Source organism: Elephas maximus, chromosome 21, assembly GCF_024166365.1.
Source record: "Elephas maximus indicus isolate mEleMax1 chromosome 21, mEleMax1 primary haplotype, whole genome shotgun sequence".
Taxonomy (NCBI): domain Eukaryota; kingdom Metazoa; phylum Chordata; class Mammalia; order Proboscidea; family Elephantidae; genus Elephas; species Elephas maximus.
In genome coordinates this window covers 54,016,608-54,042,906 of record NC_064839.1, presented here as the reverse complement: position 1 = coordinate 54,042,906, position 26,299 = coordinate 54,016,608, and the positions used below count along the sequence as shown (strand labels likewise).

Below are 26,299 nucleotides of genomic sequence, written 5' to 3'. Positions count from 1 at the left end.
CGAATGGTGGCAGTGTCCACGTAGGGAGGGACGAGGGACTTTCTGGGTCCGTTTTGGTCTTCACCCGAAGTCTTGATTTCAACTCTGTGGTTTATCCCTGAGTGTGGGGAGCTAGAAGCCCTGGCCTCAGGGAACTAGGCCTGAGGATGTCCGGAGCACAGAGAGCAGGGAGCTAGGGCTGTTGTGGCCATCCTGTACTGAGTCTTGGGAACCAGTCACCAACAGTTGGGAACAGGGTCAGGCCCCAGCCCAGGACCTTCTCCAACACCCTCTGCCCCGTGCCCACTACCAGCCGTTTCCAGGCACGGCCCCCTTCCCTGTGTGGTCCCAGCCCTGCTCCTGCCCACATCTGTCACATGTGGGAGGCAAGACTGGGAGCTGTCTGGCTGCTGGAGCTTCCCCAGCCTGGGTCCTGACTGCTGGCGTGACCCCTCCCTCCCACACAGTGCATTACAGGCCTGCCAAGCACAGAGAGCAATCCCCCCTGCACGGCCTAGGCCACCTCATCATGGGCCAGAGCTACGTGTGTGCCCTCATAGCCATGATGGTAAGGAACTGCCAAGCTGGGCACCCTTGGGGCTGGGCCTTCCGTGGACTTTCACCACCGTCCTAGGGGGAGGTTGGCCATGGTTCACAGGGGGGACTGGGGCCGGTACTCGCACCAGAAACAGAGCGGTGGTCTGGCTAAGCCGGTGTTGCACAGGTCAGCTCAGCCCACACCTGTGCATATGCATGTGTGTGTGTGCCCCATCTTGCACACTTGGGCTTGGCAGGGCATGCTAATCTTCTTGTCCGAGTGCCCTGTCATGTGGAGAGCCCGGGGTTTTGGGGGTGAGCCGGGCTGCACAGACCTTGCCAGTGCAGACCTTGCCTGCCCTGCTCAGGTGTGGAGCATCACTTACCACAGCTGGCTGACCTTTGTGCTGCTGCTCTGGGCCTGCCTTATCTGGACAGTGCGTAGCCGCCACCAGCTGGCCATGCTCTGCGCGCCCTTCCTGCTGCTCTATGGGCTGACGCTGTGTGGCCTGTGCTACGTATGGGCCATGGACCTGCAGCCTGAGCTGCCCACCATGCTGGGCCCTGTCAGCCTGCGCCAGCTGGGCCTGCAGCACACTCGCTACCCCTGCCTGGACCTTGGTGCCATGGTGAGTGGGCGTGGGGGCCACCAGGTCTGCCCAGCAACCCACAGTGATACCACTGTGTGAACCTGTGTGTGTGTGTGTGAACCTGTGAGTGCAAATATGTGAAACTACATGTGTGCATGTGTGAACTGGTGTGTGCAGACACGAATCTGTGTATGTGTGAACCTGTGTGTGCAAGAGTGAGCCTGTGTATATGTACAAAGTGTGAAACAATGTGTGTGAACCTCTGTGGGTGGGAGCATGTCAACCTATGCGTGTGTGCACGTACATGTGAAAGTGTGCAGATGTGTCAGCCTGTGCATTTGTGTGAGAACACATGAGCTTGTACTCACAGGAGGGCTGATGTGGCCTCCTCTCTGCCTGAGGAATTCGCCCCTGGCCCCACAGCTTCTTGGCCCTGGGTCTGGGAGGTGCCCTAGGCAGCCTAGACCTCAGTGACCATCCCCCCACCCCCGCACCAGCTGCTCTACACCCTCACCTTCTGGCTCCTGCTGCGCCAGTTTGTCAAAGAGAAGCTGCTGAGGAAGGCGCAGCCCCTGGCCACACTGGCGGAGGTTACCGTGGCAGAGTCAGGTGAGCCGGGTGGGCCGAGGGTGGGAGGCCCCCACCTGCCTACCCTGGAGGCCACACTGCCCTCCTCCTGGTGGCCCACAGAGCCCATGCAGACACGGACGCTGCTCCAGAGCCTGGGGGAGCTGGTCTCTGGCGTGTACGCCAAGTACTGGATCTACGTGTGTGCTGGCATGTTCATCGTGGTCAGCTTTGCTGGCCGGCTCGTGGTCTACAAGATCGTCTACATGTTCCTCTTCCTGCTTTGCCTCACCCTCTTCCAGGTACCTGGGGGTGGGGTGGGGCAGTGACAGGTCAATGAGGCGGGGAGAGCAGTCAGGCAGGGGGGCCATGAGTTGAGGGGAGGGGTGGGCAGGATAGGGGAACAGTGGGCAGGTGGGGTGGGAGAGGGAGTGCTAGGTGGTCCTGGCCTTCCTGTCCTGTCCTCCCACAGGAGTGTGTTGCCAGAGGCACATCCAGGCTGGGTTCCTGGGCACCTGCCCTTCTGGAGCCCCCTGTCTTGCCCACTCAGCCCTCATGCCCGTGGCCCGACCCCACTGCAGGTCTACTACAGCCTGTGGCGGAAGCTGCTCAAGGTGTTCTGGTGGTTGGTGGTGGCCTACACCATGCTGGTGCTCATCGCCGTCTACACCTTCCAGTTCCAGGACTTCCCCGCGTACTGGCGCAACCTCACTGGCTTCACGAATGAGCAGTGCGTGGCAGGGGGGCAGATGTTCGACTGAGTGTGGGGCCAGATAGGGGGATGGGTTGGGGGGCTGTATCTGGGCAATGCTGACATCTGCCACCCCTAGGCTGGGCGATCTGGGCCTGGAGCAGTTCAGCGTGTCTGAGCTCTTCTCAAGCATCCTCATCCCTGGCTTCTTCCTGCTCGCCTGTATCCTGCAGCTGCACTACTTCCACCAGCCCTTCATGCAGCTCACTGACCTGGAGCACGTGCCTGCTCCCGGAGCCTGCCCCCAACGCTGGGCCCACAGGTGCCAACCCCCACCTGCTTCTGTCCCCCTGCTCCCTCCCCACATCTCCGGCAGGTATAGGCACTGTCCAGGCGCCACAGATCACCCCACTCGAGATGGACCTTGGTGCCGAGGGTCATCTTAAGCCCCCATGGGGCTAGGGCACCTCAGGGAGTCCAGGGCAGGATGCCAATGACCCCACGGAGGAGGAGATGCTGGGGGTGTTCCTCTGCAGAGGGGCGGGGAGTGAACAGGCCTGCCTGGCACCCGGCTGGGAAGTGACTCTTGGCCCGTCCTAGGCAGGACATGGTGAGCGGGGCCCCGTTGCTGCAGCAGGAGGAGGTGGCGATGGCCCCTGGGGATGAGGGGCTGAGCATGGCTGGCCCCCTCCAGGCTAAGCAGAGCCCCGAAGGTGAGTGGGGTGGGCAGGGCCACAGAGAGAGGTACACGGTGGGATTGGGGAGCCCCCTGGCAGCCTGGCCTGGCTCACCACTCTCCCTCCCTCCCCTGAAGCCCCAGCCAACAAGTGGGGCCTGGTGGCAGAGCGGCTGCTGGAGCTGGCGGCCAGCTTCTCGAATGTGCTGGCCGGTGTACAGGTGTTTGTGCGGCGCCTCCTGGAGCTGCATATCTTCAAACTGGTGGCCCTATACACCGTCTGGGTGGCCCTGAAAGAGGTGAGCAGTGGTGGTACCAGGTTCATCCATGAGAATGGGACAGGGACCTCTCCCTCCAAGCCTTAGTTTCCTCATCTGTGATATAGGGCCACTGGTGGTGTACCCCTACTGGGCTCTGAGGTCAGGATGTGGGGATGTGGGGCCGTGGGGTACAGGCCACTGCAACCCACCCACTCCTAGGCTCAGCCTGCCCTGCCCACCTGCCACAGGTGTCGGTGATGAACTTCCTGCTGGTGGCGCTGTGGGCCTTTGCCCTACCCTACCCCCGATTCCGGCCCATGGCCTCCTGCCTGTCCACCGTGTGGACGTGCATCATCATCGTGTGCAAGATGCTCTACCAGCTCACCGTCGTCAACCCCCATGAGTACTCCAGCAACTGCACCGAGGTACTGCCACACCTGGGCGCTCCAAGCGGCTGCGGAGTGCCTGTCCCTGGGGACCGGGAGGCGTCCCGGAAGAGGTGTCCTCCAACCTGGTCTAAGGAGACCCAGAGGCCCCCCTTCCTCCTCCTCCCCATGCTAAGGTGTTTTGTGAGGACTTTCCAGCTCAAGGAGGCGCCTGGCCTGGCTGATTGCCAGACGACTGCAGGTCATGGTGTGAGGGGCACTGAGGACTGAGGGGTCAGCCCTGCCTGAGCTTTCTCTACTCTCCCCTCTCCTTTGGTATCTTCTCACTCCCCCTGCCCTGGCCCTGCCCATGGCCTCTCCATGCCCCACATGCCCATCCCTTTCCCCCATAAAGGCAGCTCCAGGCTAATGTCCCCACACGTCCCTGTCCCCAGAGGTGGCAGCTCTTCCCTGGCCCAGAGCCATGGTGTGTGGGACAGGAGTGTGAGATGGGGCCAGGATCCTGCCCCTCACCTGCCTGGGCTCCCAGCCTGAGGCCGGGGTGTGACACCCACCTCCCTTTGCCAGCCTCTTCCCAATAGCACCAACCTGCTGAAGGCGGAGATTAACCAGTCCTTGCTGTACCGAGGGCCCGTTGACCCCGCCAACTGGTTTGGAGTGCGAAAGGGCTTCCCCAACCTGGGCTACATCCAGGTGAGTGGGAGGGGGAGGGTAGGCCAGGGCAGGGAGGGGCCAGCAGGGTGGGGTGGGGCTGGTGGGATGGGTTGGGACATGGGGCGAGTTTGGGTAGGTGAGGCTGGCTGGGAGGAGTAGGTGAGGTGGGCTAGGGTCAGTGGGGTAGAGACCCAGTAGACAGGGGTGGGCCAGGTGGTGAGCAGGCCCTGATGCTCGCCCCCTCCAGAACCACCTGCAGATCCTGCTACTGTTGGTGTTCGAGGCCATCGTGTACCGGCGTCAGGAGTACTACCGCCGCCAGTACCAGCCAACCCCACTGCCCGCCCAGGCTGTCTGTGCCAAAGGCACCCGCCAGCGGCTCGACCGAGACCTGCTCAGCTGCCTCAAGTACTTCGTCAACTTCTTCTTCTACAAATTTGGGCTGGAGGTGAGGCCACTGGCATCAGCCCCTCCTCAGGGTGGCCACATTGTCCCCTGTGAGGCATCTACTGAGCATCAAAAGCACACAGACATGGTGGGAGCCATCCCCCTGCCCTTGAACAACGTGAGGAGGGAGCATAGATGGGGACTGGCTCACAGCAGGGATGTCTGAGGCACACAGAGGCCGCCAGGGGTCTGGAGCAGGGCCACCTCCGAGGACACCACCCTGGAAAGATCAGCAGGCCCTCCCCTGTGTCCACCGTCGAGTTCAGCCTCACAGTCTGGCTCATGAGGGTGGCCCTGGATGCTGGTGGACTGAGTGTGGTGAGGGGCAGCCTGTGGCTGAACCTCTCCTGGGCCTGGTTGGCTCAGAGGCAGGGGTGGACAGGGTGGTGGAGGGCCTGGCTGAACCAGGATGTGGGGTTTGAGCTCCCCTTTCCCTGAACCTCAGTATCTTCCTCATGGTGGAGACTCAAGCATGGGGGGACAGCCTCCCCAACACAGGGCCCTGACCTTGCAGTAGGCAACACTCAGGACTCAGACTCCTCCCACTCACCTCGGGGCTCTCGGGACCTGCTGTGCCTCTGGGTTGAGGCTTGCGGAGGCAGGGTGAGAATAATGCCCCTTCCTGCCCCCCAGATCTGCTTCCTGATGGCAGTGAATGTGATCGGGCAGCGCATGAACTTCATGGTCATCCTGCATGGCTGCTGGCTGGTGGCCGTCCTCACCCGCCGGCGCCGTGGGGCCATCGCCCGCCTCTGGCCCAACTACTGCCTCTTTCTCACACTCTTCCTTCTCTACCAGTACCTGCTGTGCCTGGGTATCCCGCCTGCCCTGTGCCTGGGTAAGCTGGAGCAGGTGTGGCCATGCAGTCATGGGCATGGGGGCCCAAGCGCAAGGTGACCGGGCACCCGTTGCCCTGTGCCTGGGCAAGCCACAGCAGGCATGGATGTGTGGCCCTGGGTGTGTGGGACCGGGCATTGGCATGGGCATGGGGGCCCAAGAGTGGGGTGACCAGGCACCCGCAGCCCTGTGCCTGGGTGAGCCAGAACGGGAGTGGGTGTGTGGGTCCAAGTGTGGCGTGAGAGTGTTGGTGAGAGAGCAAGTGCCTGTGTGCTGGGGTTGGGGGTGGCATCTGGGTACATGGGAGTAGCTGGGGCTTGTGGGCACTTTTGGGGCCATGTGGAGCCCTGTGGGTATGTTTTCCTGTCTCCCCTGGTCCCTTGTCCATCTTCCTGGTGTTAGCCTTGGCCCTCCTATCCCCTCACCCCCGCAACTCACCCACTTCCTGCGGCCTCCCCCTGCTGTAGCCACCCTGTCTCCGGGGGGGCGGGTAGCAGCACTGTCCTCTGAACTGGCCTCCCCAGGTCACTTTTTCCCTTTTTGCCCATCATTCTCTTTTAGGGAAATTCAAACCTTCAGAAAAGCTGTGCGCACATCCGTTTTCAAGTATCCCCATCCCTTTTTGAGCGCGTCCCTGCGTTCTGGTCCCACAAAGTGTTCCAGCGGCACCTTGATTTCTTTTGCCCAGCCCTGAAATCAACTGCTTCTCAAAGGAGTCCTTGTTCCTTTTAGTGGACATTGGTGTTTACTAGCCAAGATCTGGGCACTGAGGGTGCTCATTACTCCTGGGTGTTACTGCCCAGACGCTGCCTTATCAGGGAGGCCTTTCCTGACCACTCTGCCTTGAGCAAAGCAAACCTGTTTGCCCCATGACCCTGTGGGCTGCCACGCGATTCCTTTTCCTCCTGGGGGCCTAGTGCATACTTAAGAAATGTGTATCCTAAGAATGTGCTGGAATTTCCGGGTTTGTATGTGCTCAGACTCCAAGTGTGAGTGAGTGTGAATGATGTGTGTGTGTGAGCCCGTGTGAGTATTTGCATGGGTGTGTATGTGTGAGTACATGTGCTGTGTGTATGTATGGGTATGAGCTATACATGTGAGTATATGTGGGTGGGTGTGAGTGCACTGTGTGAATGCACATTGAGTGTGTTTGTAAGTGTGTGTGGGCGTAAGAACTCCACTTCCCTTGGATGTGGGTGGTCTGTGAGGGCACTGCAGTCCCTCATGGGCACATCTGGGGCCCTGGGTCAGCCCGGCCCCCTCCCAACACAACCCTCCACTAACAGACTACCCATGGCGCTGGAGCCAGGCCATCCCCATGAACTCCGCTCTCATCAAGTGGCTGTACCTGCCTGACTTCTTCAGGGCCCCCAATTCCACCAACCTTATCAGTGAGTGCCCCCCCTGGACTGGGGCCCCAGCTGCGCGGGGAGGACACCCTCTTCTGGCTGGCACACAAGGGTATTGAGCCTGTGAGCACATAGGATGTGCAAGCTTAGGCCTGGCTGGGTCCAATCTTATGCTTCCTGAGTGGGTCCCAACGTCTTACAGGCACAGCCACGGGAGACAGAGCAGCACAGATTCACCTGTGCACGCACAGAGGATGTGAGCAGATATGTGGACACTGGGGCAAAGACACACACACATGGGCACCAGGGTACAGACACACACAGACACTGGGGTACAGACACACACACGGATGTGGGAACAGAGTTACACATACACGTGGACACCAGGGTACAGACACACATACACATGGACAATCAACATAGACGTGCACACATGTGGACATGGGACATAGACAATACACACGTGGACAGCAGAGCGTAGACACACACACGGACACCAGAGTGTACATGGGCACACAGGCGTGTTCACAGACATGGACACCCACGTGCACAGATAGGCGTGCCGTGTGCAGAAGCCTGGGAGCCTGGGCTCACACAGGTGGATGTGCCCCCTCCATGCATGCACACGAGGATGCACAGCTCCTCCCAGGTCTGGGGGCCTCAGGCACGCTCAGGCAGTAGGCTCCTGGGACAATGCCCTGTGTCCCCGCAGACGACTTTCTCCTGCTGCTCTGCGCCTCCCAGCAGTGGCAGGTGTTCGTGGCCGAACGTACTGAGGAGTGGCAGCATGTGGCTGGTGCCAACACTGACCACCTGGAGCCACTGCGAGGGGAGCCCAACCCTGTGCCCAACTTCATCCATTGCAGGTGGGCAGAGAGCAAAGGGCCAGGCAGGCCCATGAGGTCCTAGGGAGTCAGGGCAGTAGGCCTTCTGGGAGGCCATGGGGTCCGAGCTGGCATGGGGGGGCCAGGGTGACCAGGGAGGCCCTGTGGTCACTCGTTTGCCCCCGCCCCCCCCCCGGCGGCAGGTCCTACCTGGACATGGTGAAGGTAGCCGTCTTCCGCCATCTCTTCTGGCTGGTGCTGGTGGTGGTGTTCATCACGGGGGCCACCCGCATCAGCATCTTTGGCCTGGGCTACCTGCTGGCCTGCTTCTACCTGCTGCTCTTTGGTACCGCGCTACTGCGTAAGGACACGCGCGCCCGCCTCATGCTGTGGGACTGCCTCATCCTCTACAACGTCACCGTCATTGTCTCCAAGAACATGCTTTCGGTGAGCGGCGCCCCCTAGCACCCTGACCTGATTCCCCACCCCCACAGGCCCAGGCCAACCCGCCTCCTTCTCCCCAGCTCCTGTCCTGTGTCTTCGTGGAGCAAATGCAGAGCAGCTTCTGTTGGGTCATCCAGCTCTTCAGCCTCGTGTGCACTGTCAAGGGCTACTATGACCGTGAGTGTGGCAGGGTGGGCAGGTGAGATAGGGATACAGGTTGGGGGAGATGGTTTGAGGCACACTGCAGGGCATGTGCACACAGAACATACGTGCACTACACGTCTATGCTCCTAGCACAGCACACAATTCATGAGGTACCTGCACAGCACACATGTGCACTGCACACACAGCACACATAGTACATGCACACACGCACAGTATACACACAACACACAGCCTGCACATGCACAGCAATGTACACACACACTCGAGCCTCAGCCCCTGACCTGGCACCCGTGCGCAGCCAAGGCGATGGCGGGCAAGGACCAGGACTGCGCACTGCCCGTGGAGGAGGCCGGCATCATCTGGGACAGCGTCTGCTTCTTCTTCCTGCTGCTGCAGCGCCGCGTATTTCTCAGCTACTACTTCCTGCACGTGGCCGCTGATCTCCAGGCCACCGCCCTGCAGGCCTCCAGGTGCAGCTCTGGCTCGGGGCTTTTGGGGGTGCACCTCTGGGGCCCACGGCCTCAACTACGCCATGTTCCTCCCCAAAGCCGGGCTAGGGCAGGCACAACAGCTCCCTGATTTCAGGGGGTCACTTGAAGGGAAAGCTGGAGCCCTGTAGACCTGCACCGTGGCCAGCTCGCATCTGCTGGTTCTCTCGGGCAATGCCTTGAAGAGCAGCATGCTAGAAGGGCTGTGCCATCAGCCAGGGTCCCCTCACCAGCCTGAGCACCCCTTCAGAGCTGAGGGGCGTGGCACAGAGTCATAGAGCCCCTGGCGGGGTGGAGGCCTTTGCTGAGCTCTTTGCCTCAGTGCCTTCATTGGCTGCCATGCCCCATCACAGTGGCTGGGTGGGCTGTGGCTGCACGTTTTCCTACCCAAGACTGGACACAGCCAGGTGGCTGAGTGCACAACAGGGCAAAGGGATGTGGTTGCTCTGAGCTGCAGGTAGGGGACAGGACGGGCATCCTGGACTCCTGGGGTGGTGCTCAGGAGAGAGGAAGCCAAGGCTGGGTCGGACATGAGGGGGCCCTGTCCAGTGGGAGCAGGGCTTGGAGAAGTCCAAGGGATGGAAGGTTAGGAAGAGTTCAAGGTGGGGTGCTGGGGGAGCCCTGAGGTGGGGGCTGGGTGCAGCCTATTACTTCAAGCCCCACCCCACAGGGGCTTCGCCCTGTACCACGCAGCCAGCCTCAAGAGCATTGATGCCCACCGCAGGGCAGAGGAGAAGTCCCTGGCCCAGCTGAAAAGACAGTAGGTCCCCCCTCTCCCCGGATCCTCTGGTGGGCAGTGGTTGGGGTGGGCCAGCTGTTGCTCAGACCCCGCCACCTTCCTCAGGATGGAGCGCATCCGTGCCAAGCAAGAGAAGCACCGGCAAAGCCGTGCAGACCATGACCTCCCCAAGGACCTCGGGGACCCTGGCCAGGAGCCAGGTGGGTGCCAGTGAGCCCACCATGCCCAGGAGCATCTGTGCCGCGACGTCCCGGCTCCCAGCTTGTCTGTTGTGGCCATGGCCAGCATCACCGCCCCATTACCTGTCACACGGGCGCTGTATCTGTCCACGTCTGCCATGTGACTGCCTGCTCACCCATCTGCCCCTTGCTGCTCTGCTCACGCCTGCCTGTTCTGCCCCCTCCACAGGGACCAGGAGTCCAGGGGGCGCCTCCCCGCCACAGAGACAGTGGTGGCGGCCCTGGCTGGACCACGCCACAGGTACACCCCAATGGTCTACCTGACCAGTGCACCTCCCTGCCCCTGCTGCTTTCTTAGCTCTGCCATCCCTGCCCCTGGTCTCTCCAGTGTAGAGCCCGGTCTTGTGCATGGTCTCCTCTCATGATTCCCTGGAGCTCCTGTGCTAGGGATATGCTCAGACTTGTGCTAGCTGAGCTGAGCATCCATCTGTCCTGATTCCCCAACAACAAGCTCAGTGGCCTCTCCTGGCTCTCCACCTCTGGGACTCACCGCCCACTCACTAATGTCCACAATCATCTGTGTCTGCAGCATAGCCTCCTCTGCCCCATCCATTCCCCTCCTCTGCTTTCTCGATGTGTTCCTTCTTGTCCAGTTTCTTGTCCACCACTGTGTCTTGTGCCTGCGGCAGCCCCTGAAAAAAATGGCCTTGGTGTGGAGCCCAGGGCTGTGCTGGCCTGTCGGGGGGAGGCGCTGGTCCTCCCGCCCACCCCACTGCAGAAATGAACCTGGGTGTAAAGGTCTTGGCGGGGAGGGGAGCCAGGCCGGGAAGTGGCCCTCATCCCACCCTGCCCCCACAGTGATCCACTCAGGGGACTACTTCCTGTTTGAGTCAGACAGTGAAGAGGAGGAGGAGGCACAGCCCGAGGATACCAGGCCATCAGCACAGAGCGCCTTCCAGGTGAGGATGGATGCCCACTGGCCTGGGGCCCTGGGGACCCAGCTCCTACTTCCCCACCAGGGCCCTGCCCCAGCCGCCTTCAGACACCAGGGCACGCAAGCAGGGAAGCAGCTAGCCCCCTCCTCACTTCACCCTCGCTGCAGGAAGGCTCCTCTGTGTGGTATCCCTGGTTCCTGGCACAGGCCTGATGGGCACCCAAGGAGACAGTGGGCAGCCCCGCTTGCCGACAAGGCTCAGAGTGGTCACAGTCCCCCGCTGGGCCCCCCAGGCCCCTCCCCTTATCACCCCATGAGGCAGCCTCCGCTCTCTGCTGTCCTTGGTGCTGGGCATACCACCTGGCAGACCAGGAGCCCAGGGTCCTTCACCAAGTGTGTCCAGTGGTTGGCTGGCTGGAGTGGCTGGGGCCTGGCCTCAGCCAGGTTCCTGACCCCAGGACCTGTCCTCAGATGGCGTACCAGGCTTGGGTGACCAATGCCCAGACAGTTCTACGGCGGCGGCGGCAGGAGAGGGCACAGGAGAGGCAGGCACCAGTGGGTGAGTCAGTGTGGACCAGCCCAGGGCCCTGGAGAGGGGGTACTGCCCATGGCAGCCAGGGCCTGACCAGTGTCCTGTCCCCAGGAGGTGACCTAAGCCAAGAGATTGAGCTGGCAGAGGGTCTGGAGAATGAGGCAGCAGGTGCGTGAGCCCAGCAGACTGGGGTGGTAGTGGAAATGGGTGGAGGTGGGAGGAAGTGGACTCGGGGACATCTGCCCGTGCCCCCAGCGCCTCCTCCCCACAGGCCGCAGCCATGTGATGCAGCGGGTGCTGAGTATGGCGCAGTTCCTGTGGGTGTTGGGCCAGGCGCTGGTGGACGGGCTGACGCGCTGGCTGCAGGCCTTCACGCGCCACCACCGCAACATGAGTGATGTGCTGCGCGCCGAGCGTTACCTCCTCACGCAGGAGCTGCTGCGGGTGAGCACCAAGCCCTCCCCCCGCCCACCACCCTGGGGTCCGGCTCCCTGTGACTTTCCCATGCCTGCAGGGCGGAGAGGTGCACCGGGGTGTCCTGGACCAGCTGTATGTGAGTGAGGACGAGGCCGTGCTGCCAGGCCCTGCCGATGGCCCCCAAGCACCGAGCACAGCATCAAGGCAGGTGCATAGGGGCTAGAGGAGGGCAGCCACCTGACCCCACCCCCTCCCAGACTGGACCCCTCACAGCACTCAGCCACCTTCTGCCCTGGATCCCACCTCAACCCCACCCCTTCCTACCGCCGCTCTACCCCCTCCTGCCCAGATCCTAGACACCCCCCTGGAACCTGTGCCTGCCTACCCTGAAAGTTCCTGAGGCCGGCTGCTGCCAGAAAGTGCCCAGCACTCTGGCTATCCAGCCTCACCGGCCATCCCGACCCTCTGGTCCCCCTTCCGCCTCCATCCTCCCAAGCCCGTGTGACCCAGGCCTCTCCTGCCCACAGCGGTCTTGGAGTTGAGGAGCCGCTGAGCAGCACAACCGAGGACACCTGCAGCCCCCTAACCACGGGCTACAACACCCGCAGCAACAGCCAGGAGGTTGTGGCCGACCCCTCAAGCCCTGAGGCTGGGCCTTCCCGCCGTGGCTCCCGAGAACTTCTAGCCAATGCACGCACACGGACACGCACGGCCAGCGAGCTGCTGCTCAACAGGTGTGGGTGGGGGTGGGGTGGGGCAGCAGCTGCATATCCCTGTGCTTTGACTCTGCCCCACTTGGGACACGCCCCAGGGGAGACTCGCCCCACGCCTGCCCAATATGGTTCATCCCCCCATCCCGGTGGTTGCCAGCCCCTTGTGGTCCACGTCCCTCTCTTCAGTCCGCCTGACCTCCCATAGGCGCCTGCACATCCAGGAGCTGGAGGAGGCAGAGCAGTTCTCCGCCAGGCAAGGCCGAGCGCTGCGGCTCCTGCAGGCTGGGTACGAGTGTGTGGCTGCCCACTCGGAGCTGCTCTGCTACTTTATCATCGTCCTCAACCACATGGTCACCGCCTCAGCCGCCTCCCTTGTGCTGCCCGTGCTGGTCTTCCTGTGGGCCATGCTGTCCATCCCTCGGCCCAGCAAGCGCTTCTGGATGACGGCCATTGTCTTCACCGAGGTGGATGCTGCCAGTCGGGGTGGGGTGGGTGGGGCACAGGTGGCCCCCTGCGTGCTGAACCCCCGCCCACTTGCCCCTCCACAGGTCACAGTGGTCACCAAGTACCTCTTTCAGTTCGGCTTCTTCCCCTGGAACAGTTACTTAGTGCTGCGACGCCATGAGAATAAGCCCTACTTCCCGCCACGCATTCTGGGCCTGGAGAAGACTGATGGCTACCTCAAGTACGACCTGGTGCAGCTCATGGTGCTGTTCTTCCATCGCTCCCAGCTGTTGGTGGGTGCCACCATGCCAGGATAGTGAGCACTGAGGGGGAGGACAACCAGGATGGCGAGTGCCAAGTTGGGGGGGACAACCAGGACCAGGAGCACTGAGGGGGTGGACAACCAGGACAATGAGTGCCAAGGAGGTGGGGCACACCAAGGACAGCGAGCACCAAGATGGGGGAACAACCAGAACAAGGAGTGCAAAGGGGGGGACAACCAGGATAGCGAGCACCAGTCGGGGGGAGCACACCTAAGTCATTGAGCACCAACCAGGGAGGATAACCAGGACAGTGAGCGCCAAGGAAGGGGGAGACACCCAGGACAGTGAGCACCAAAGTGGGGAGGGGGGGCAAGATGGGCACACCCAGGACAGCGAGTGCCAAGCGAGGAGTAGGGCGAGTATACCCAGGACAGCATCAGGGACTCGACAGGACAGGCGGCCCCCAGGACAGTGCTGAGGAGGGGTCAGGTAGTTGGGCAGTCTCCAGTACCCTCTTGGGCCCAGGCCCACGTTGGGGGTGGGCAGTGGTTGGGAAGCCCCAGGTAGCCCAAGAAGGGGCAGGGCTGGCCTCTCCCTCACTGATCTTCTCCCTCTCCCCCTCTGGTAGTGCTACGGCCTCTGGGACCACGGGGAGGACTCACTCTCCAAGGAACCTGACCGAGGTAGTGAGAAGGAGAAGGAGGCTGGGGAGGAGCCTGCGGCCCTGCTAGGACCTCAGACAGAGCCAGGGGTGGCCGAGACCCCACTCGAGGATGACATCCAGGTCAAAGCTAGGGCTGGAGCCAAGGACGAGTCCCTGGAGCCTGAAGTGGAACTCAAGCCCCGCAGCCTGAGGCGCATCAGCCTGCGTTTCAGGAGGAGGAAGAGAGAGAGCCCAAAGCCCAAAGGACCAGCAGCCAGCGGTATAGTCGCCCCGATCCACAGTAACTCAGGGTCTACCGTCCTTACCGCACACCATCTGCCCCCAGCCAGCAGTACAGTCAATCCAATCCACAGTAACTCAGGGTCCACAGCCCTGTCTCTGGGGAGGTGGATGAGGCAGAGTGGCCCATTTCACAGCTGAGACGCCCAAGGCCCAGCATGGAACTGACTCAGGGCTCCATCACTACACTGGGGCCAGGGGGTCTGGCCCTTTCAGGGGAGACTGTAGCTGTGCTCAGCCTTGGTTGCTGATGCGGTGGAGGAGGGTAAGAAGCCTACTGGCTTGGACTGGACCTCATTGCTGCCCTTTACAGAAGCTGTGACCCCACTGCTGGGGGACGCTGGCACCATGCCCAGGCTCAGTCTCGTTGTCTGCAAAATGAGGCAATGCCAGCCTCCCAGGCTCATCTCTGGGGTCAAGCGAGTGAGTCTGGCCCAGCCCTGGAGCTCTGTCAGCAGCAGCTTCTTCCCACAGGATCTGGGGAGGGGGAAGGAGAAGAGGAGGAAGAGGAAGAGGAGGACGCTGTGGCCTCTGGGAGAGCCAAGAGACCCAGCCGCTCCCGGGAAAGGGTGAAGGCAGCCGGGCTGCAGCTACAGAGCTTCTGCCTGTCACTGTGAGTGACTCGGCCCTGGGAGAAGCCCAGGGCGGGTTTGGGGCGGGGTGCAGGGATGGAGGAGAATCCCGAGGCCAGCACAGAGCCTGAACCCACACATGCCTACCGCCTGCAGAGCCCAGAGCGTGTTCCAGCCCCCGCGGCGCTTCTTCCGTGACATTCTGCACAGCAAGTACCGTGCGGCCACCGACGTCTACGCGCTTATGTTCCTGGCTGACGTCGTCGACTTCATCATCATCATCTTTGGCTTCTGGGCATTTGGGGTGAGCCAGAGCCCCCAGGTCCCTCCAGGCTGGCGATGATGCCAAGCCAGCCCTAGTGAGTGACCCATGTGCTCTCTGATCACAGAAGCACTCAGCGGCCACAGACATCACGTCCTCGCTGTCGGACGACCAGGTGCCCGAGGCCTTCCTGGTGATGCTGCTGATCCAGTTCAGCACCATGGTGGTCGACCGCGCCCTCTACCTGCGCAAGACCGTGCTGGGCAAGCTGGCCTTCCAGGTGGCGCTGGTGCTGGCCATCCACCTGTGGATGTTCTTCGTCCTGCCTGCTGTCACCGAGAGGTGGGCCAAGCGCCCTCACTGGGGCAGGGAGGTCGTGGGCTCACCCCGGACTGAGTCCGATGGCACCCTGACCCGGCCTGGGCGGTCCCCACAGGATGTTCAGCCAGAATGCGGTGGCCCAGCTGTGGTACTTCGTCAAGTGCATCTACTTCGCCCTGTCTGCCTACCAGATCCGCTGTGGCTACCCTACCCGCATCCTGGGCAACTTCCTCACCAAGAAGTACAACCACCTCAACCTCTTCCTCTTCCAGGGGTGAGTGTGGGCCTACAAGCCGCAGAGGAGGCACCAGGCACCCCTCCCTCAGGCCCACCTAACAAGGGTCCTTCTGCCATGGGCAGGTTTCGGCTGGTGCCGTTCCTGGTGGAACTGCGAGCGGTGATGGACTGGGTGTGGACGGACACCACACTATCCCTGTCCAACTGGATGTGCGTGGAGGACATCTACGCCAACATCTTCATCATCAAGTGCAGCCGAGAGACAGAAAAGGTAGCGTGGCCCAAGCAGGTGTTATGGGGAGAAGCCGGGGGCACTGTCCACTCCCTCCCTCTGGGCACAAGGTCTTTGTGGTGTGGAGTCTGCACTCAAACAGCCCTATCAGAGCTAGAAAACCACAGCAGGCCTGAGAGGGGTCTTCTTAAGAGGGCCAGACGGGGCTTCATGGAAGGGCCTTCAAGGAAGTACTAGTGGACTCAGCCCTGATACGGGAGATCTCAGCAAAGGCAGGTTATCAGTCATTCACCCCTTTTTACAGCTGAATAACACTCCGTTGTATGGATGGACCACACTTTCTTGATCCATTCATCAGTTGGTGGACATTTGGGTTGTTTCTACTTTGACTCTTATGAATAATACTGCTATTAACAGTTGTGTACAAGCTTCTGTATGGATATGTTTTCATTTTCATAGATACCTAGGAGTGGAATTGCTGGGTCAAATAGTAACTCTGTCTCACATTTTGAGGAACTGCCAAACTGTTTTCTAAATGGTTGTACCATTTTATATTCCCCCCGGCAATGTAGGAGAGTTCCAACTTCTCCACCTCCTCATCAATATTTTTTTTTTAATCACCGTCCTAGTGTCAAGTGGAATCTCATTATGGTTTTGATTTGCACCTCGCTGATGGCTAATGATGTTGAGCATCATTTTACATGCTTATTGGCCACTTGTGTATCTTCTTTGGAGAACAGCCTATTCAAGTTCTTTGCTCATTTTTTAAACCGACTTGTCTATTTTTTAATGAGGCGTAAGAGTTCTTCATATATTCTAGATACTAGAATCTTACTGGATCTGTGATTTGCAAAAATTTAGTCCCATTCTGTGGTTTGACTTTTCACTTAATTGTGTCCTTTGAAGAACGAATTTTTTTTTTCAAATTGTGCTTTAAGTAAAAGTTTACAAATCAAGTCAGACTCTCATACAAAAATTTAGAAACACCTTGCTATATACTCCTAATTGCTCTCCCCCTGAGACAGCACACTTCCTCCCTCCACTCTTTTTAGTGTGCATTTGGCCAGCTTCTGACCCCCTCTATCCTCTCATCTCCCCTTCAGACAGGAGCTGCCAACATAGTCTCGTATGTCTACTTGATCTAAAAAGCTCATTCTTCCCCAGTATCACTGTCTATCCCATAGTCCAGTCCAATCCCTGTCTGAAGAGTTGGCTTTAAGAATGGTTCCTGTCCTGGGCTAACAGAAGGTCTGGGGACCATGACCTCCGGGGTCATTCTAGTCTCAGTCAGACCAGTAAGTCTGGTCTTTTTACGAGAATTTGGGATCTGCATCCCACTGTTCTTCTGCTCCCTCAGGGGTTCTCTGTTGTATTCCCGGTCAGGACAGTTATCAGTTGTAGCCAGGCACCATCTAGTTCTTCTGGTCTCAGGCTAATGTAGTCTCTGCTTTATGTGGCCCTTTCTGCCTCGGGCTCATAACTACCTTGTGTCTTTGGTGTTCTTCATTCTCCTTTGCTCCAGGTAGGTTGAGACCAATTGATGCATCTTAGATGGCTACTTGCTACCATTTAAGACCCCAGACGTGAAGGACGAAGTTTAATGATGACGATGTCCAGTTCATCTATCTAGTCTCTGATTGCCTGTGTTTTGGGTGTCGTATCTGAGAAATCTTTACCTAACCTAAGGTCAGGGAGATTTATCCCTATATTTTCTTGTTAGTTTTATGGTTTTAGCTCTTTTAGATCTTTATTCCATGTTGACTTGTCACATACAGTGTGAGGTAGGGGTCCATCTCCATTCTTTTACATGTGGAGATCCAGTTGTCCCAGCACCATTTGTTGAAGAGACTGTCCTTTCCCCCGCTGAAGTCTTGGCACCCTTGTCAAATAATCAATCGACCATATATGTGAGGGTTTATTTCTGGACTCTCAGTTCTATTCCATTGGCTTGTATGCCTGTCCTTACACGAGTACCATACTGTTGTGAATACTGTAAGCTTTATGATAAGTTTTGATGTCAGGCTGAGGCTTGACATTGTGGGACCACTGGGTGAGCCAGAGACCATGGCCATATGAGGGGAGGAGGAGGGCATGGAGAATGAGGCTCTGGGAATGGCAGGGAGAGAGGGAGTCAGAGGACGCCCCTTCCCCAGGGCACAGGGCCTGGTGTGGCAGGAGAGAAGGGGGCCAAGCAGAGTGTTCAGCCAGGTGACCGTGTCTCCATCTGCCTCCCATCTCTCCCAAATCTCCACAGAAATACCCACAGCCCAAGGGGCAGAAGAAGAAGAAGATTGTCAAATATGGCATGGGCGGCCTTATCATCCTCTTCCTCATTGCCATCATTTGGTTCCCACTGCTCTTTATGTCGCTGGTGCGCTCAGTGGTCGGTGTGGTCAACCAGCCCATTGATGTCACTGTCACCCTTAAGCTGGGCGGCTATGAGGTGAGTAGAGTGGTCCCAGCCAGGGCAGTGCACTCAGCATAGACAGTGGGAGAAACTGGGGTGGCTGCCTGGCCCAGGGGGGATCCTCCACTGACCCTGCGTGGGTCCCCTTCGCTGGGGCTGGGGTGGCCCGGCTGCATCACTGCTCTCCCTCTGTGCCCAGCCCCTTTTCACCATGAGTGCCCAGCAGCCGTCTATCGTGCCCTTCACAGCCCAGACCTATGAGGCGCTGTCCAAGCAGTTTGACCATTACCCGGTGAGTGCCTGCCCAGGGCTGTGGTGGGTAGAACGAGCCAGGCAGCCTGCTGAAGTGTGTCCACCCTGCCCCCAGCTTGCCATGCAGTTCATCAGCCAGTACAGCCCTGAGGACATCGTCACGGCCCAGATCGAGGGCAGCTCAGGAGCACTGTGGCGTATCAGTCCCCCAAGCCGGGCCCAGATGAAGCGGGAGCTGTACAATGGCACATCAGATATCACCCTGCGCCTCACCTGGAACTTCCAGAGGTGGGTGGGGTGGGGCGAGGCCTGTGGATCTGGGTGGCATGGGGTCTGCCTGTGGCGCTCACTCTCTCCCGGGCCCACAGGGACTTGGCCAAAGGTGGCACTGTGGAGTATACCAATGAGAAGCACACCCTGAACCTGGCTCCAAACAATACAGCACGGTGGCAGCTGGCTAGCCTGCTTGAGGGCACATTCAACCAGTCCGTGTGAGTGGGGGTTACCCTCTGGGAGGGCCATGGTGATGGGAGGGCCAGGCCTGAGCTGCCAGCTTCCTCCCGCAGGGTCATCTCCAACCTTTTCCCCAAGTACATTCGTGCCCCCAATGGACCTGAAGCCAACCCCGTGAAACAGCTGCAGCCCAGTGAGTACTGGGTCTCCCTGGGGGGCGGAGTGCAGGCGGGGTGCACACAAGGCCTGACCCACCATCCACTCTGTGCAGATGAGGAAGATGACTACCTGGATGTGCGCATCCAGCTGCGCAGGGAGGTGGGCACCGGGGCCGCTGGCTTCCTCGAGTGGTGGGTGGTGGAGCTGCAGGACTGCCAGGCTGACTGCAACTTGCTGCCCATGGTTATCTTCAGCGACAAGGTCAGCCCACCCAGCCTTGGCTTCCTGGCAGGCTACGGGTAAGTATGGGGGTGGGCAGGAGGGGCGGGCAGGGTGGGATGGAGCAGCCTGAGACTCACTCCCTCCCCCACAGGATCATGGGCCTCTACGTGTCCATCGTGCTGGTCATCGGCAAGTTCGTGCGTGGCTTCTTCAGTGAGATCTCCCACTCCATCATGTTCGAAGAGCTGCCTTGCGTGGACCGCATCCTCAAACTCTGCCAGGACATCTTCCTGGTGCGTGAGACTCGTGAGCTCGAGCTGGAGGAGGAGCTGTACGCCAAGCTCATCTTCCTCTACCGCTCGCCAGAGACCATGATCAAGTGGACCCGCGAGAAGGAGTAGGGTGCCACACAGCGCACCGGAGAATGAAGGAGCCGCCAGGCCACACAGCGTGGACAGGTGGGCAAGTGGCACTCCTGGCCCACAGGAGAGCAGATGCCCCAGCCCAAGGCCACCAGCTGTGACACCTCCTCCCCGGCCCACCCGAGCCCTGATGCTGCTGCCAAAGAAGGGAACGCCGTGTTCGCATCCCAGCCATGGGCTGCATCCTGACCAGAGCCATGGGATCCCCCCAGGACTGGCCACACTGGGCCAGGGGTCCCGGCCTCCCTTCCCCACGCGTACTGTAGAGTTTTCTAATTAAAAACTTCTTTATTTATACAAATGAACAATTATATGCTGGGACAGCCTTGGTTCTGAGCTCCTGCCCAGTGTGGACAGCCCCCATCCTGCGGCGCTCGCCCTACAGAGCGCTGTGCTCAGGCACTTGCGGAGGGCTCTGGTTAAGTGGCATGGCTGGGCAGCTTTGTCCCAGGAGCAGTGGCAGTCCAGGGGATGCGGTCCAGGGGCTCAGCTCTGGCCTGTCTCCACCTCGTCCTCACTATCCTCTATCAGAAACTCCCGGATCTCTTGTGTGGCCTGGGCCCTGCGGGAACACTGCAATCGGACACCTGCCCAGCTCAGGGCAGGGCCAGGCCCAGAAGGATACTCCGCCCAGGGCCGTCCCAGCAGAGAGGGTGCTGGGTACCTGCGGCTGCGGAGCTGAGCCTCAGTCAGGATGTAGGGTGGGAGGGGGTCCACAGAGGGCTGCAACAAAAGGGCCACATGGCCAGGTCTGAGAGCCACAGAGCTCAGACTCTAGAGCCAAGTTGGGGCCAGGGCTGCCAGGAGCCCCCCACTGCCTTTCTCAACCCAAAGAACCCGACCTCTGGGCTGAGGGTGGGAAGGGTCCACATGTCACAAGCGGGAGGTCCACTCACCAAATCCTTCATGTTCACGCGGCAGCTGTAGCACAGCTCTTCTATGACACGGGCTCGTAGTTCCTCCCTGAGGAAGCAGGGTGGGCCTGTACCCCTGCTCCTGGCCCCCAGTAGAGCAGGCACAGTGAGGGGTGCCCCCGTCCCGTGCAGCTGCAGGGGCTGGCCATGGAGTGGGCAGGGACTTACCTCTCGCTGGGCCTGACTCCCCTGCAGCAACCCTGGTCCCCGCAGAGCCCTGGTGAGCAGCAGGGCACTGTGGGCTCCTTGGCCTGGGCCTGCCTCAGTGAGAGGGCTGTGGCAGTCTGGGCCCCAAAAGCTGTGGCACTATCTGCAAGCAGAGACTGGACTGGGACATGGAAGGGAGAGGGCAGGAAGGGCCTGGGGACCACGGGGCTGCTGGACCAAGACCCAAGCCCATCTGCCTTCCAACCCCAGGTACACGGTCCCCCAGAGACCAGGATGTGACCCGGGTCCATACTGCCCCCAGACCAGAGCATGACCAGAGCCCATGTCCCCACCCCCAGACCAGGGTGCAGACCAGCACTGTCAATGTCCAGTGTGCACAGGCAGAGGAGGCAGCAGGGGCGGGAGGGGCTGGCAGCCTGGCCAGCTCGGGGTGCCTTGACCAGCTTCTCGCTTGTCCTGTGGCCATGCAAGTACAGAGTACTAGTGACCATCAGTGGGAGACAGCCCAGGCAGGTGCTCCCCCTGCCCCACAAACACATACTCCCACCCTGCACCTGTACACAGTGCTGACGGTAGAGGGAAACTGGGCCTGTAGCCGGAGAACAAAGGCCTCCATCAGCCGGTGGATGCTGGCCTTCTCTGGGGCCTGAAGGAAAGTCAGGTGGGAGGGCTGTAGGGCCGCCTCCAGTGTGGAGGGCAGACCCCAGTGCAGAGGGCAGCACCCAGGTCACATGGGTTGCCCAAGAGGGGGTGCTGCCTGCAGTACTGGGCGTCAGCCTTGTCGTGGCTGAAGGAAGCAGCCAGCTGACCTACTTCTCAAGTATCCAGACAAAGATCACACTGCAACCCCACCCTACCTCTCTGAGAGTCTGTGCCCCTCCCCCACCAGTCCAGGCCAGGACCCAGTGTGCTCACCCACCTTGGTGTGGATGGCTGGCGTGAACACAGTGGGGATGGCAAACAGGCGGTTGTAGAAGGCGACCTCCTTTAGGGTGTGCTCCCGCATGGGTCGCACCACCACTACATCCCCGTGCCGCTCATCTGCGAAGCCCTAGAGGAGTGGGAGGTTCCTACTGTGCTCGGCCAGCCCCCAGCCAGACCCCCTCCCTACCCCCTCCCCTGTCAGTTGGGGGGCCAGGACCAGGCTCACACCAAGTGGAGGAAGCAAGGGAAAGGGAAGACCCTGGGAGCCTGCCTGATCCTACGCACCGTGTCCCACGCAAGGAAGGCCCCTCGGCCCAGTGCCAGGTTGGTCAGGAGCTTGATGGCTAGACGGGTGCAGCTGTCTCCCATCATCACTTTGGAGTAGCCATGTGTTCGGGCCACATGCAGGATCAGATGGGTCCTGTGGGCCAGAGCATCTGGGGGCCTGAGTGGAGGCGGGGCAGCACCCCTGGGGCAGAAGGGACCTCAGGAGCCTGGGCAGGGTGAGACCCCACAGCAGAGGGGGTCTGGGCAGGGTGAGACCCCAGGGTGGAGGTCTGGGTGGGGCAGGACCCCAGGGAAGAGGGGTTTGGGGGCCTAGATCGGCAGGGTGAGACCCCAGGGTGGAGAAGTCTGGGCAGAGGGCCAGGCTCACCGAAGGGTCTGCAGGAGCTCCTCCTTGGTGGTCAGTGTCTGCACTGAGTTGAACAGTCTGCATAGAGCCTCAGTCTCACCAGCCAGAGGTGGCCTTGCTGGGCTCTGGGAGTTGTGGGGGCTGGGCCAGCTTGGCTGCTCCCCGCTCAGGGCCGGGCTAGGGCTGTCCCTGGCCCCCTCGGTCCCCAGACCTTGTTGCTGCCGGATGAAGCCATCCACGGCCTCTTTGTAGGCCCCATCACCCGAGGCTGGCTCCTGGGAGAAGTGCCGCAGCACAGACTGGGGCAGGCCGAACACCTTCTGGGCCAGAGGGGCGCATCAGGTGGGCAAGTGGGGAGGTCAGTGGTCAAGGGGAAACTGAGGCCACACACATGCCCAGGACCACCCCCTCCTGTCTCCAGTGTGGACACATGCCCACCTCTTCCAAGGCGACATCATGCCACGGTAGGCTGGTGGAGTGCAGGATCGACCGCACCTCAGCCAGGGTCTCTGCTCTGTCCTCCAGGCTCCGGCCACAGGCTGCTCCCTCTGCAAGCCAGGCAGAGAGGAGTCACAGCCACACACGAGCCCAGGGAGGGGTGTCCATCTCGTCCTAGGACCAGAACATTTGGGCCCCAGGGCCCACTCAGAGCCCCCAAGGGGACCCCAGAGAGGGTTCACTATGTGGCCAGCTCCACGCTGCAGCACTCCACAGGATGCAAGTTTTCTGAAAACTGTGGATGTGAGGCAGTTTCCCGCTGAAGAACATTTTCAGAGTTGGCAGTGGGTTTTTATCATGGCTTGGGGAGAGGTGCATCACTGGCTAGTCCTCTGCACAGCTCCCCTCCATTGGGGCCGCCCCTGCGAGGGAGGTGGGCCAGATGTCCCTGCCTCAACCCATGTCCAACAATGATCGCGTCTTAGGTAACAGTGGTGTTGCCTGTCCCTGTCAGCACTGGCCCCGCCCCCACCCCGGCCCTGTGCAGGGCCATTGCCTGCAGTACTTGACCTGTCCACCAGAAGGAGGGTCCACTGTTGGGAGTGGCTAGACCTGGAAAGCTTGAGCCACACCTACCATCAACATAAACAACCCCAGGCACAAAACGCAGCTGCTTGGCCGACTCTCGACTCAGGCCCTGCAGGGAGAATTGACAAAGAGGCTTGGCTGGGCCAGAATCAATGGCTAAATGTCCCAAACCTGCAGCACTGAGTTGCAGGACATGCCCCCTACCGGATGCCGAGTTCCACCTGGACCTCAGACTGTCTTGAGAGAAGCAGTTTAGTCAGATCAAGGTGATGCTGCTGGGGTCCAGGCCCTCGCTGCACCCTCATCTCAGATTGCTGCCCACGCCCCCTCCCCCGCCACCTTCGCCTCACCCAGCATAGCCCTTCCTCCTGCTGGAGCCCCATAAAACCCAGCTCTCATGGTAGACCCCAGCCAGGGTTAGCCCCTGGGTCACCCAAAGGCACCCATGCACATCTACCTGTCTCATCTGACACACTGGTCCCCTGGACCTGGGGACCCCAGAGCACACAGTGGCCTAAGGGACACCTTCAGTCATATTCTGCCTAGGTCACATGCCTATACTATATACAGTGGGAGTCGGTAGACGGGGCTGCACTGGGCACGGTGACATCCTGGAAATGGCTTCTGGCTGCACACCTCCTTAAACACACCCCAAACCCCCTGGACAGCCCCTCTGGCACTGACCAAGGATGCCACAGTGCCAGCCAAGAAGGGAGGCCCCTCCACCCCAGAGCTCAACCCCGCAGCAGCCCTTGCCTGGGAGGGAAGAAAGGGTGGGTGCGGACATACCTCCAGGACTTGCCGAAGCATGGAGCTGGACGACGGCCCCCCTGACCATGCAAGAAGGACCTGGGGAGAGAAGGAACCTTGAGAGGCACACACATGTCCAACAGGAATGTGTCCACCTCCGAAGTCTCCAGGAAAGTGGCATCTCCTCGAGGCCACAGGAATATGTGGCTGAGATGGGCTGGCCACTTGCAGAGCTAGGGCTCTTCAGGGCTGGTGCTGCCTCTGGGACCCAGCGCCCACACCCAGACATAGGAGGTGGACCCCAGGCCCCACACTCACCTTCTCACCTGGAAAAATGAGCCGGTTCTTCCCGAGCACAGCTCTGAACTTGTGGACATAGTATGCCTTGAAGCAGTCCCTGTAACACAGACCCCACCAGCTGTGGCCAAAATGCCAGGCAAGCCTTGGCCCACAGCCAGTCCCTCCACACCACCCTCCCACCCCCACCCAGCATCAGGACCAGGAAGTCTGTTCATGCCAGGTCAGCAGGGTGGACACTTGAGGCTACGTTTGGCTACTCCTTTCTTAACAAGTTTTATCTTTAAGAAGCAGGGTGAGAACATTTGCTGAAGACCAGAAGCCTGAATCTGCAGCAAAGGCAGCAACAGAGACCAGCAAGGGGGCAGGAGTTCTCACCAACTGTAGAAGAGCCTCACCCTCCAGAGCACTGAGGCCCTGGACTGCACCAGGCACAAACATTCACTGTACAAAAAAAGTCTGCACAGCCACTAAGCATTAAAGGGCCAAAATGGGAGGGGGAGACCTGGCCCTGTCCTTGGGAACCACAGGTCAAGAAAAAACAAACATTGAAACAGTTAAATGCAAGTAAGATGTGACAGGGCCACATCACAGATAAAACAAAGGGCCTTCACACCCAGGTTTCTGGGAATAGGTCTCTGATTCTTCACTGTAGACCCCCTAGACTTGGGGAAGCCTAGAGCCCTCCTCCCACTCCACCTTCTCCACAGCTAAAACAGGCATCAGTGAAGTAAGTGACAGTCACCCAGAGGACCTGCCCTTCAACGTGGCCCAGATGCTGCCAAATGTCCACCCCTTCTACACGCTAACCCAATCCAGACATCCCGTCCCTGCTTTCAACTCTCCCCCAAGCTCCGTCTGATACCCTCCTATCACCCAATCCAGGGCTAGATAATGGGAGAATGTTACCCAAGCAGGAAACCAATACTTCCCACCTCTACTATGACACCAGGATGAGCAGAAACGGCATTAAAAGCATAACTAAAGTAACCAAAGGCTTTTAAGAAGAAGAAACAAAGTCTAAAAACCGTAGTCAATCCTGACTGCCCTTGTAAGACTGTGTTTTCCAGGGCCTCCTCCCCACCTCCAGGTGCTCACCTGCAGAAGGCATCTCCTGCCCGGATCACCAAGACGGGCACACCTTTCTTGCACTTCACACACCACTTCACATACTTCTGCTCACGGCTTTGAAGATGGGGTGTAGGGGGAGGAGAACAGAACGCAGATTAAGCTGGTGGGCTTCCAGGAGACAGGATCCAGTTTCTCACCCCCAGCTAGGTAAGAGGAAGGCACCATGTGTGGGAGTGGTCACGAGGGGAACTGTACAGACAAACATGGCTATTCCAGCCACCAACTTAAAAAAAAGACCAAAGGAGCTGTTTGGCCTGAAAAAGTAGTTGTGGGACACATAAAGGCCACCTCTCAGTCTCTCAGGGATGGCATGGACAGGAGAGACAGAACTTGTTCTGTGTGGCCCTGGAGGGAAGGAATAGAAACTGTGGGTAGAAGTGACAGAAAGGCCGCCTTTTTCCCCCGGAGTAAGACAGCTTTGTGACCGGCAGACCTGTTCCCAGTGGCTCCAAGAGTTAGGGGCGGGAACAAGTGAAGAGATCCTTAACAGCCATTCCCAGCGCTGCAGAGCGAGTTCCGGTCTCGACCCGGCACTGGGCCCGAGAACCATTTGGGTCCCTCCCGCTTCCCGAGCCCGCGGGACCCCAGCAGTGACGCCAAAGGCCAGGCCGGGGTGGGCTCCTCTGGACAGGGCTCGCCGCCAGCGGGAGCGCCAGTACGCGGCGTGCAAGGGAGAGGCGGCCCAGCGCGTCCGGCTGCCCAGCTCTTACCCAGGCCGCGGCGGCGGCGGCGGCGTGTCCTCGGGGACCGGCTCCCCGTAATCCTCGCCCACCTGGCACATGCCTACGATGCAGGCGGCGGCTGTAGCTGTACTGCGGGCGCGCTGTGATGACGTCACACCAGCGCCGTCGCTGCCGT

The 26,299-nt window shown here is 60.0% G+C and overlaps 2 protein-coding genes across 12 annotated transcripts in view; one reads left to right on the top strand and one right to left on the bottom strand.

The window, feature by feature from the left end:
* The window catches only part of PIEZO1 (piezo type mechanosensitive ion channel component 1), a 62,284-nt gene extending 42,708 nt beyond the window's left edge, over positions 1 to 19,576 (top strand). For 3 of the 6 annotated variants that reach the window (XM_049863752.1, XM_049863751.1, XM_049863750.1), the window contains exons 11-50: positions 447 to 547; positions 885 to 1,145; positions 1,604 to 1,975; positions 2,255 to 2,403; positions 2,504 to 2,686; positions 2,965 to 3,077; positions 3,179 to 3,339; positions 3,549 to 3,725; positions 4,254 to 4,379; positions 4,588 to 4,788; positions 5,421 to 5,625; positions 6,911 to 7,015; positions 7,686 to 7,839; positions 8,001 to 8,244; positions 8,322 to 8,418; positions 8,705 to 8,876; positions 9,565 to 9,654; positions 9,739 to 9,833; positions 10,042 to 10,113; positions 10,671 to 10,771; positions 11,218 to 11,305; positions 11,390 to 11,446; positions 11,550 to 11,722; positions 11,793 to 11,899; positions 12,223 to 12,429; positions 12,614 to 12,872; positions 12,957 to 13,145; positions 13,744 to 14,038; positions 14,533 to 14,671; positions 14,787 to 14,934; positions 15,020 to 15,234; positions 15,329 to 15,487; positions 15,574 to 15,721; positions 17,937 to 18,125; positions 18,289 to 18,381; positions 18,457 to 18,629; positions 18,710 to 18,832; positions 18,908 to 18,987; positions 19,066 to 19,252; positions 19,327 to 19,576. In XM_049863752.1, the coding sequence (XP_049719709.1) occupies positions 447 to 547; positions 885 to 1,145; positions 1,604 to 1,975; positions 2,255 to 2,403; positions 2,504 to 2,686; positions 2,965 to 3,077; positions 3,179 to 3,339; positions 3,549 to 3,725; positions 4,254 to 4,379; positions 4,588 to 4,788; positions 5,421 to 5,625; positions 6,911 to 7,015; positions 7,686 to 7,839; positions 8,001 to 8,244; positions 8,322 to 8,418; positions 8,705 to 8,876; positions 9,565 to 9,654; positions 9,739 to 9,833; positions 10,042 to 10,113; positions 10,671 to 10,771; positions 11,218 to 11,305; positions 11,390 to 11,446; positions 11,550 to 11,722; positions 11,793 to 11,899; positions 12,223 to 12,429; positions 12,614 to 12,872; positions 12,957 to 13,145; positions 13,744 to 14,038; positions 14,533 to 14,671; positions 14,787 to 14,934; positions 15,020 to 15,234; positions 15,329 to 15,487; positions 15,574 to 15,721; positions 17,937 to 18,125; positions 18,289 to 18,381; positions 18,457 to 18,629; positions 18,710 to 18,832; positions 18,908 to 18,987; positions 19,066 to 19,252; positions 19,327 to 19,576 (6,458 nt within the window). The remainder of the gene's footprint in view (positions 1 to 446; positions 548 to 884; positions 1,146 to 1,603; positions 1,976 to 2,254; positions 2,404 to 2,503; positions 2,687 to 2,964; positions 3,078 to 3,178; positions 3,340 to 3,548; positions 3,726 to 4,253; positions 4,380 to 4,587; positions 4,789 to 5,420; positions 5,626 to 6,910; positions 7,016 to 7,685; positions 7,840 to 8,000; positions 8,245 to 8,321; positions 8,419 to 8,704; positions 8,877 to 9,564; positions 9,655 to 9,738; positions 9,834 to 10,041; positions 10,114 to 10,670; positions 10,772 to 11,217; positions 11,306 to 11,389; positions 11,447 to 11,549; positions 11,723 to 11,792; positions 11,900 to 12,222; positions 12,430 to 12,613; positions 12,873 to 12,956; positions 13,146 to 13,743; positions 14,039 to 14,532; positions 14,672 to 14,786; positions 14,935 to 15,019; positions 15,235 to 15,328; positions 15,488 to 15,573; positions 15,722 to 17,936; positions 18,126 to 18,288; positions 18,382 to 18,456; positions 18,630 to 18,709; positions 18,833 to 18,907; positions 18,988 to 19,065; positions 19,253 to 19,326) is intronic. The other 3 variants (XM_049863755.1, XM_049863754.1, XM_049863753.1) reach the window with 2 other exon arrangements.
* A 319-nt stretch (positions 19,577 to 19,895) lies between these two features.
* CTU2 (cytosolic thiouridylase subunit 2) lies at positions 19,896 to 26,271 on the bottom strand. Of its 6 annotated transcripts, none has more exons than XM_049863761.1 (15): positions 26,152 to 26,271; positions 25,409 to 25,495; positions 24,332 to 24,410; positions 24,053 to 24,112; positions 23,312 to 23,372; positions 22,676 to 22,785; positions 22,259 to 22,557; positions 21,889 to 22,024; positions 21,599 to 21,730; positions 21,234 to 21,325; positions 21,032 to 21,135; positions 20,680 to 20,821; positions 20,494 to 20,560; positions 20,262 to 20,320; positions 19,896 to 20,159 (listed from the first exon to the last, which is right to left on the bottom strand). In XM_049863761.1, exons 1-15 carry the CDS (start codon positions 26,220 to 26,222, stop codon positions 20,084 to 20,086), a joined length of 1,575 nt encoding a protein of 524 aa, XP_049719718.1. In that variant the 5' UTR covers positions 26,223 to 26,271; the 3' UTR covers positions 19,896 to 20,083. The 6 variants fall into 6 exon arrangements, with proteins under 6 accessions (XP_049719718.1, XP_049719719.1, XP_049719713.1 ...); XM_049863762.1 differs by having other exon boundaries at positions 22,259 to 22,554; XM_049863756.1 differs by having other exon boundaries at positions 20,680 to 21,135.
* Between the last annotated feature and the right edge of the window lie 28 nt (positions 26,272 to 26,299).